Source organism: Dufourea novaeangliae, unplaced genomic scaffold (genome assembly GCF_001272555.1).
Source record: "Dufourea novaeangliae isolate 0120121106 unplaced genomic scaffold, ASM127255v1 scaffold335, whole genome shotgun sequence".
NCBI lineage: Eukaryota > Metazoa > Arthropoda > Insecta > Hymenoptera > Halictidae > Dufourea > Dufourea novaeangliae.
Window position 1 is genome coordinate 165,618 of NW_015374211.1, and position 11,004 is coordinate 176,621.

Here is an 11,004-nt window from a genome sequence, read left to right on the forward strand (position 1 = left end):
TTATTATTATTATTACTATTATTATTATTATACTGTTTCTTATTACATTGTGATTAAAAACAAATTTGCAACAAAAAAAATTGTGCTCTACTAATTTCGATGTTAAGGTGGCTTTTCATACGGTTGTATATTGGTTGGTTCATTTGCTTTTTTTTTCTTGCACGTACTTGTTCCGTGAGAAAAATATACGATTCGCGTTCGACGCCGCCAACGTTCGTGTAATTGTGTCGATGTACCACGTGTCTAATAACACCAGATTGTTCTTAACATTGTGCTTCTCCCGAAGAGTTTCGAATGATTTCTAGCTATAAATGCGATACAAAAAGAAACAAACGAAAACAAATTAAATGTCGCGATTTAATCGAAAGAAAGTTAATATAGACAATTTTCAAAGCAGACATTTGTTGTGAGTGCTTTCTTTACACGTTATTACTGCTTCATTTCTTTCTGTGCCGTTCGGTTCAGAGATGTTTCTACGTTAGTCATCCTCATCGTTCGTTTTCTTTAAATTGTAAATCTCTACACGTTTCTTTACCGGTTATCCAACGAAGCCTATTAATAGAACGTCACCAAATCAATCTCACTTCTATCAGCTGTTCGTTAACGCTCGTTTCACGGAATCTGTTGTATTATTAAAATTGTGTAATATACGATACTACAATTGGAACATCGAAGCAAGATGGCGAGATACACCTTTTTCTCTTCTGGTTCTCTTGCTTTGTATCGAATAGAAGTACCAACGTAATAAGGGCTTACTAAAAATAGTCTTTTCTTATTCTATTTTTGTTTTTCTTTTACCGAATCATTCGAATGTAATTATTGTAGAAAAGAAAAGGCCTAACGGTGAGAGCGAAGCTACGATTAAGTTGCTTGAAACCTCGACCTCGTTACATATGTTCTTCACGAAGACCCCGACAAGTGTTTTTAAAGCTGTTCACTTTATTGTACTGTTCCAAAACAATGTTACAAAAAAAAAGAGAAGAAAATAGTCCTTGGTGCAATTTTATAAGTATTAACTGTCGGATGGTCTAGAGGTTTTATCGGACGCGTCTTTCTCAAGCACACACTCCTATTGCGTGTCACAGCTAATATATCGTATGTAGGTTTATTACATTTTATATACGATTATTATGAAGAACAGAGAAAGTTTATAATAAAAAATGGTAAAAGCTTAACTACACTTTATCATTGAGGATCCGGCGCTAATTTGGCGTATCCGAGCTTCTGAAGTACTTCTTTTATCTCGCGATACACCGACGCGTCCTCTATTGTACTTGAGATCTAAAATGGGATAAAATGAAGAGAAACGGTATATATTTTACGATTTTGCGAACAGTGAACATGAATAAACGATATAAATACTCTTATCTCGTAAATGATATCTAGAAAATTTCATTTCACATTTCTTCCGTTTCCGTCACCTACTTTACAAAAAAAAAAAACGTTCATCTTATTATCAAGGCGGAACCTCACCTTGACGAGCTTCGAGCGAGCCAGATTCGCGATCGACTTGCGAATTATCTTTCCGGAACGCGTTCGAGGTAAATCCCGTACAGCGGCCGCGGTTCGAAATGACGCTATCGGTCCTATCAGACTTCTTACACCGGATATCAGCTCCTCGTTGATCTGTTCCTCGTTCTTTGTCGCCTCTGTACGGAGAAACGGATTCTCGGATAATCTCAACGACACGATTTATTACAGGCTCCCTGTTACCATATTCTTTCGTAAGTATTAGAGAGTAACAATTTCACCGAGATCAATATTAAAATTTCCAGTTCCGATATTAATAATATTAATTACTTGTACCGATTGCCCAATACGTATATCATTATAATGTTCCCCAAACTCTCACCTGGTCTCATTGTATAAAGACACAGAGGGACTTCTCCTTTGGTAGGGTCTGGTACACCAACAACGGCAGCATCTGTCACATCCGGATGCGCCATAATAACGTCCTCCAACGCTGCTGTGGATAATCTATGACCAGCCACATTGATCACATCGTCGTCCCTTGCCATCACGTAAACGAACCCGCGCTCGTCTTTGTAACCGACGTCCATGGTGTCGTAGTAACCCTGACGGATCGCGCGTATTAATGGTAATACAAGCTAACGAACGGTCGAACAAGTTCAATGAAAAATCGGGCCTACCGAATGCCTCGAGAAATAGATCTCCTTGAATCTGTCGTCGGCCTGGTATAACGTGGATATGCAGCCAGGTGGTAACGGCAATTTTATGGCGATTCTTCCGAGCTCGTGGGCCTCGGCCTTGCTGCCATCCTCCCGTAAAATATCGACTGGAAGAAATGAGCCTCGCTTGTAAACTATTTCCCTTACGTTCTTTAGAAAATTCTCAAGGAATATTTTTTGTAGGATACAATGGTGTCTCGAAGATATTTTATCTCAATCGACCCTAGTCCGACAAGAGGAGGGTTAAAAGCATCATCGAAAGAAAACGGAGCGTACTGTGGTAACCAGGAATCGGCAGACCGGTGCTGTTTTTCGGGAGACTGGGATGATGGTCGTATCCCAGGCACAACGCTGTGATCGGATGTCCGGTCTCCGACTGCCACCAATTATTCAGAATGGGCACTTTGAATGCCTGTTCCGCCCAGATTTTCGTCTCGTAGTCGCAGAACTCACCGGCGACGAACACCGTCTTCAATCTGTAACGGAGTATCGTGCACGTGTGTTTTCATCGTATCCTAACGATCTAAGTTCGTTCTTACGGGACTAAAGGACTCACGATTCCGTGGAATATTTTCGACCGTTCACCACGTCCATGTCAGCGCGTCTTATGACACGAAGGGCTGTCGGCACGCAGAACAGCGCGTTTACGTTGTGCTGCTCGATTACCCTGCGAAAACGCGGATTCTTCGATCAATTTCAAATTGTGTCATCTTATAGAAACGGACAAGGACACGCAAGGTGTCCATAACACATTCCTGTTCGTGTTAGTTAAAACGTGTCGTATACAAAGTGAACGAAATAAGGCTTTACGAGATCGTCGAAGGTCTGAAATAAATACAGTAAATCCTGGATAAATGTACGAAACTTCGGGACTATCTTGGAACAGTCATCGTAAACTGACAATATTTCCGCACCTCATAGGCGAAAGTTCCCTATATTAAACCACTTAAGAAAGTACCTCCATAAATCGGAAACGTGTTCATAGTTTTGAGGAGAAAAATTTAAGAACAATTTCTGAATTTTGAAGCTCGACGGACAACAGTTACATACATACATGAATTAAGTTAAAGTGGACCAAAATGTATAATATTTATGAAACGTCAGATTTTCTTCGTATAGGCCAGGTGTCCTGATACAGTAAACTCGCGATAATTTCTTGCATTTGGGGCTCTAGAAGCGAGCAGTTCTAGGAACGGGTAATTATTGAAAGGTAATAGGACGTCATTCGAGCCAATTATTAGTTACAGAAGGCGACAGAGAGTGAGGTGCACGTGTTGTATAAGTAGTGCGTGTGAGCAGTTGGAGCATTCCTAATGGATATTTATCTAGCGAGCAGTTATCACGATTCTACTGCATTTATGAACGGCAGGGTGTGTGTTTACATAGATCAAAATGTCAACATATAGCCTGTCCGTCGACTATGTCGTTCGTAGGGAAATTCGAACCTGAAGTACTGGGCTGCGTCGGGTGTCCTGTCAGGCTTTCCCTCGTACATCACGCTGGTCGCGCCGTAGACGAGGGGCCCGTAGCAAATGTACGAGTGACCGACCACCCAGCCCATGTCGGAGGCCACCCACCAAACGGAATCCTTGTCCATCCCGTAAACCGTTTTCATCGTCCAGCAAACAGCGACCAAGTGTCCGCCGACCGTTCTCAGGATCCCTTTCGGTTGACCTTCGGGCAGAAAGTTTCTTTGAACGTGTCCCATATTGTCTATAATTCTAGCGGGCCGGAACGTTATCGCAAGAATCCTTTAGAGTTCAATTTTCCCACGAAATGGTCCCCCTTCCCCCAAAAATTTGTCGACACTCGAGACACAATCTCCACGATTGTAGTCGAACTACGAGACCGGCCAATCAATTCGTTTTTTAATTACATTTAAAATTAGTTTGACCCAAAAATTAAAAACCCCTAAACGTAGGCAGAATCAGGCTACCTGTAGTGCCCGACGTGTACAGAATATACAAAGGATCGTTCGCCTCGACCGGTTGGCACGGATGAGGCTTCGATCGTTCCATCAGGTCGTCCCAGTCGAGCTGATCCGGGAGCAACGGGCTCAGCCACGCGTTTCTCCTCTGGAATACGATGCACCGTGGTTTCGTCACGGAAATGATGTCCAACGCGGCGTTCAGCATTGTGGTGTATCTGGGAGCGCGTGGATTAGACAGTTTCGTGTACAAAGAGAAAATCACGGTTCGAATGCTAGAACTACCGAAGTCGAACGTGTTTCTATATCTATATACATACGGCGATAAAAGTCGCAAAGAATTGCTGGAAAATACATCGTTATATCTTAAGAATTTTTTATAAAAGTTCACGAACCAGTCGTTTCGACTGTTTTTTTTTTTTTTTTGGTGGTTCTAGCGTGTCATAGGCAAGAGGACAGACTGATAAAACATACTGTACGACTTTGGTGGGTTCCAGGCCGCAACTGGCGGCGATCACCACCTTCGGTTTCGCGTGATCTATCCGTGTGGCGAGCTCGTTCGCGGCGAATCCTGCGAATAGTACTTATAGAGAACGAACAAGTGAATCGAACATAGGCCATAGGATGTACACTACTCCGTCCGTAAGTATCCGGACACTTATGATGGAAATCTATGAATATTCTATGAGTGTATGTGACTTCAGAGATTCTTATTATTCTCATTTATCAAAATGGAATACATTTAATTTGTTAGGAAGCAACACAAATTCTTAACAAATAATGTCGATAAAAGTATACCATGGCCAAAGTTAAACAAGAATTGTACACATGGAATATACTACGTATGTATGTATACGAAAGAATCAAGAGCTTTAACTACCTTCTTTTAACTTCCATTGTAGGTACTTCTATGCGGTTTAGATCATTTACTGTCGTAAACTTGTCGTAAACTTGTTCAAAGAAAAATAGTACCTCCTTAGCGAGCGAATTTGTCTGCGTGAAAGCGGCAATATCGTAAAAGTCCATTATACATTCAAATATTGATAATACACTGTGCCCGGATACTTGTATACGGTGTAGCGAGTGTAACAAAGCGATTCTTACCGCCGAACACAACAGAGTGAACCGCACCAAGACGCGCGGTCGCCAAAATGGCGATTATCGTCTCGGGTATCAACGGCATGTAGATGACAACCACGTCACCCTTTCGTACGCCAAGGTCGGCCAAAGCACCAGCCATCTTCGAGGTTTTCTCGAACATCTCGTTGTACGTCACACGTCGTATCGTCGAGATCAACGGGCTGTCGTGGATCAACGCCGTTTTGTTACCGTTTCCAGCGTGCACGTGGCGGTCCACTGCGTTGTAACAGGCGTTCAATTCCCCGCCAACGAACCTACCAACGTGTTTTTACCATATTCTTGTATAACGAGCTACCGTTCAAATTCATTAAGTGGGATTTTACAATTTTTAAATAACGGAGTTATCGTTTAAATGCATCAACTAGGGCTTTGCCATTTCTTTAATAACAGAGTTATCGTTCGAAATCACCAAGAAGGATTTTTATCATTTTTCTTTTGTAACGGGTTATCGTACGAAGGCGTCGTTTCACGGACAAATACTACCCGATGGATTCATGAAAGATTAACGAGCTGTACAGAGTCTCGACGATCGCCCGACGACGGATATACATTACAAATGAAGTTACCATTTCGTGAATGGCGACCTGGTGTTGTCCAAGACCTTCGTCCACGGTTTACTCCAGTCGATGCACCGTGACACCTCGCCCCAAAACTTCTCCGGGTCCTCCAACGAGTTCTGATAAGCCTCGTCGTACGCGGGACTGTGTCTGTAATGGGGACTGACGATGTAATCTGCAAGGGGAAAACACATAGAAATCGGCGATAAATTTCTGCAAGTTGCGAATAACGATTGTCTTGTTGTGTATACACAGCGGGGAATAATGAATTACGTGTGAATTCACGATAAATTTATTATATACGCTACCCTTCGTAAGTAACAGGACACCTGGTCTATATATTGAGAACATTAGAATCTTTTGTTATAAATTGTATACTTTAGCCCATGTTTTTTTGAACAGATTTCATTGTCGATTCAGCTTTCCTTTCATTCGAATTTGCATAAACAACTGTAAACTCAAATTAAATCATTGGGAGCTATCGAGTTGGACGAAACTCTCGAAAATTCGGTTCAAAATGTCAATTACATTCCATCATCGTTGTTCACGGGATTAATATGTATTTTTCTCGTGCATCTACGTACTTTGACTACTCGAATTATAAATACCAATAAGTGATTCCTCGGTAGGGTTAAACAAAAGAAAGTTTCGTCGGCGAAAGCAACGAGATCGATCGCCGTACAAATGGCACCTGTTGCTTTCGCGTTTGCGGTAGCAACGATTTAAAACGTCCCCACCGTCTGTTATACTAATTTACTAATTATTATGTAACAAGATCTATCGGATCGGAATTGTCCAGTGCGAATATAATTATGTATATCGAAGAATCATACAGAGAGGAAAAATTAATTAAGTACCTGGCCAATCGACAGTCGGCCATACATTGTCAAGACACGACAGATCGACGACTCTAGTCAGTAAGGATTACGAAGCTGTTTGAATTTCGTTGAAACGACCGAAGTGGCGTAAGACGGGCAAAACTTCTGCTTTGGAAAATCCGTACTCCGTCGATGTATTTTGGGAAATCAACAGGGGCGATACATATGTCGGAAAAAGAGGGATTTTATCGGATCAGAATTTCATGGCCAGATTTCCGGCCCACACAAGCTATACGGTAATCGACTTGTACACCACGATTCGACGCCCCGTTATTCGAAACGCGTCTTCACGCACCCCCGAAACTTTCTTTTTTCGGAAACGGTCGCCCTTCGATTTTCACGTTAACGCTTCGACAGAGTGAACGTAAGTATGTATGTATGTACGTATCTGGGGCGGAAGAATTGTGTCTGAACGCGGACCAACTCGACTCCCTGCCTCCACCTCCCGAATCTCTTGAAAATCGTTCGAGACGGATGGATTAAAGTCCAGTAGAAATAATAGCGATGATAATAGAAACAATAGCGTTATGGAATAATAATTTTCAATTTGAATATAAATATTGTACATTGAAAATATGCGGCAGTTTGTCGACGAGTACAGAAAAGGCGCCCGTATCAGAACACCCTTTCAATCCAGGTAACCTTACTCCTCGAACAAAAAACAAATTTACGAGGTGCTGAAAACATTTCCGCCTTGCTTCAAAGTGGGCCCGAGTACGTCGCACGTGATTTCTTGATTAAACAATCACCTGGAAATTCGAAACGATCGGACAGTGGACTCGATCTTTGAATATCGTACGATGAAAGCTCGTAACACGTGGGGTGATCACGAGGATCGAAACCAGTCATTGGAGTTTCCCGCGATTCTTGTTCATCCCGGTTCGAATGTTCGCGTCTTTCGCGATTATCGATCGAGAATAGAGATATCACGTGTAATTTCAGGGTATAGCTCGTTGATTTCTCGTAATCTGCGTCATATGACCGTGGCTGTTCCCATGAATATTTAAAGGGTCCCGCGTCAGGAACGTTGTCTTTACCCGATACATTGTTTTCGTTTCTCTCTCTCTCTCTCTCTCTCTCTCTCTCTCTCTATCTCTCTTTCTCTCTCTTTTGCTTTACTTTCACACCGATGAATTATTCATACAGAGTCGTCCGATATACCAAGCTCATAGTAATTTCCTACGCCGTCCGCACCCCCCGCCCCTCGCCCTTTCGCGCCTTCCTCTCGCCCTCCTCGCCCACGTGTTTCTGTTTCCGTATATGGTTAATTCAAGTCGAACAATTTTCGCTATCATGCTTGTTAACGGACAAGTACAATGTACAGTGAATCAAATAAGTCGTCGCACACCCTATAAAACGGAACAATTTTTTTAAAACCGGACCAAGTGACTTGAGTTCTTTTTTTTATGAAGTTAGGACTAGTTTACTAAGTGAAGTGTCGACAAAATTTGGAAAAAGTTGCAATTGGTCGGAATCGCGAAGAAAATAATAAATGTCGCATTTTTTCAACTTTGTTGATCTAAGGCGGTAATGAAAATTTGATTAATATATTTCGATGATTTATATTCGTTATACACATGTTGAAGCTTTGATTGAAGTCGGTAAATGTTGCCACAGTTACAGATCCCTTCGACGGTCGATAGATCTTCGCTACAGATCGATACTTCGTTTCTAACGACGCTCATAACAATTATCGAAGTTTCACGTGTTTTCGCGTACCTTCGACATGTCCACGATTCTCTTTCGTTTCTCCGAAAATTTTGTAACGCCTTCTCAAAAAGCGTGGACAGCAATGCGATCTCGGGGCTCTGGAGACTCTGGAGAGCCTTTGCAGCCGGAGACGTTACGCTTGTGGCTCCAGTAGTAAACAGTATATTAAGTTCGACATACCAGTAGAGCGAGTCGCCCGTGTTCTCAACGAAAGACCAAATTGTATTTTCTATTCGTAAAATGGATCTAGAAGAGAAACCCGTGTCATGGATATCTCCTTTCAAGACTGTTGTTTTCCTCGAAGAATCCTACCTCAGTTTTCCAGCGACCGATAACACACAATGTTCACGATACAGGCACGATTCGTTCGCCGTTGAATTACGCGTGAACGCCCAGAACGCGCGTACGGAAAATAGCAGCTGCGTCGGAACAATTTAATCCCGTTAATGGACATTATCCGTGTACTTAACAATTAGATTTCGCGTACCGGCGTCTGTTTCGCGCAGCTGCTTTCGCGCGCGAAAACCGTTTCCAGGAATCGAATTCCACTGGCGGGACGCGTTGCGGCGTAACGCACGCGGTGAAAAATAACGAACAATACCGACAGACAGGGCCGTTGAGTTGTTGGCCGCCCAAGTAGAAAAACAGTATCGTCGCCCTTATTAATTTAATATTATGTAATTAAGAATTTGTTATGCAGTGTTTGTTTTTACATCTATACATATACATAGCTTTTCTTAAACATTTATCATGTAAGAGGTATATGAATTGCAATTATTAATTACCTACACGAATTTAATCCAATAAATACGATTAAATATCATATACTATTTTGGGCTGTCGATAAAGATAGTTCATTCTTGTATATGAATAGTGTTACAAAGATTACGTATAAAATTAATTTGATTGAATTCTATTTGTCTAAAATGTTCAAAAAAGTTTTGAGTATTATACTTGCCAACTAGAATTTTACATATAATATACGATCTACGGCCGCCCAGGTGCGGGGGTACCTTTTACACCCCCGCCAGAAACGGCCCTGCCGACAGAAATTACTTTCCGCTGAGGATACACACACACGCGTTTTTCATGATACAGGAAAACCTTTCTATTCCCTCTGCTGCCCTCACCTTTTGTTGCTTCTGTCGCGGAAACGCAATTTAACTTTAACCAGTCCGCGGAACCGGCGGCGAGATCGAGGTATGTAATCGGGAACGTAATGACTTTTAAGTTTTGAATTGTCTTCGCGAGGTGACATCTGTGACAGAGACGCGAGAACGACGCCATTTTGTTTGTCGTCCACACGAAAATATTTACTCGTTTTCATCGTTACTACGTTTTACTCGTTTGTGACAGACGATTCACCGATGAGGGAAGTTATCCAGATGTTAGTTATATGGGAGAATAATACTATTAAACATAGTAATATTCGAAAGTAAAAATTCTAGTACATATTCGATCTAGTGAGTGAACTGAAATAATTGTTGTTGGTCCGAGAAATTCAGTACGGACCAGAAAAATGGCGCAAAAGCATCTCTGTAAATAGATTTTACAATTCCGTTTGTAAAATATCGTTCGCGGTTGAAGTTACTCCGAATTGTTTATAATATCGATCACTCCTTTCCCAGAAAACCTTCTTTCATCTCTCGCGGTAATTGTTCGATCCATTTATTTTTCTCGAAGAGAAAAAAAGACAGTCCCTCTCCGTGTTTATCGAAAGACAACGAAAGAAACGACCGTCGTTCTCGAGGGTTCGATAATTTAAACATCGTTGCCCAATGAGAAATGTTCCAGGAATACGGTGGGTGATCAAATTATTAGAGCCCACCTGTATAAATCGACGATGTTACGATTTTTAACTGTGTTTTCGTTATAATTACACACAGGCTAGGTTTAAGTTGTTTTTGCTTTATGTACTTTCAGTGGACAATTGTTTAAAAATGTCATCCAGTGTATGGATCATCTAGACACACATTATTAGTTAGTCTTAAATAATTGTTATATTTTTACCATTGCTACTGTATTTTTTTCTTTCATCTTTTATTCACGTGTCCTTGTTTATATTCATACTATCTTTGTATCAAAAAGTTTTAAAATAAACATTATTATTAGTATATTGTGATCTCATTTCTACGCAAAGCACCAAGAAACAAAAGAGAAGAAAAAACATATTTTTCCTAATAATTTCATCGCCCACCGTATTTTCCCCCGTGTGTTCGTTCTCTACTGCGATGACGTTCTCTCTTGAGACAATTGTTTTGTTTTAGGGAAGAAAAACACTCACCGGAACCGTCGCCCTTCCTCAGCGTTCGCGAACTGGCGATGATCGACTGGAAGCTCGTCTTCTCCGTGTCCGGAGTGCGTGCCTTGAAGAAATCGGTGTTCAGCTCTTGCAGCATCGTGGAGAATCGTGAATATCAATGGATACACGAGGATATGGGTGGTCCATCCACGATTCTTCCCTTGGCTGCTCCACCACCTCACGATCGACGAACGACACGCTGCGAAGAAAAATGTCGGATGAGATAAAACAGCTTCCAGAAATTCGAGAAAAAGACGCAGTTAGTCGAAATATAAAATGGGACAAGGTACATAAACTTTCG

The 11,004-nt window shown here is 41.6% G+C and overlaps 1 protein-coding gene across 1 annotated transcript; it reads right to left on the reverse strand.

Moving 5' to 3' along the window:
* Window positions 1-459: 459 nt before the first annotated feature.
* On the reverse strand, window positions 460-10,800 carry LOC107192314 (acyl-CoA synthetase short-chain family member 3, mitochondrial). The gene is made up of 12 exons (XM_015581528.1): window positions 10,686-10,800; window positions 5,823-5,988; window positions 5,221-5,510; window positions 4,591-4,687; window positions 4,126-4,334; window positions 3,635-3,863; window positions 2,746-2,856; window positions 2,466-2,665; window positions 2,151-2,296; window positions 1,853-2,075; window positions 1,474-1,649; window positions 460-1,281 (listed from the first exon to the last, which is right to left on the reverse strand). Exons 1-12 carry the CDS (start codon window positions 10,798-10,800, stop codon window positions 1,186-1,188), a joined length of 2,058 nt encoding a protein of 685 aa, XP_015437014.1. The 3' UTR covers window positions 460-1,185.
* Between the last annotated feature and the right edge of the window lie 204 nt (window positions 10,801-11,004).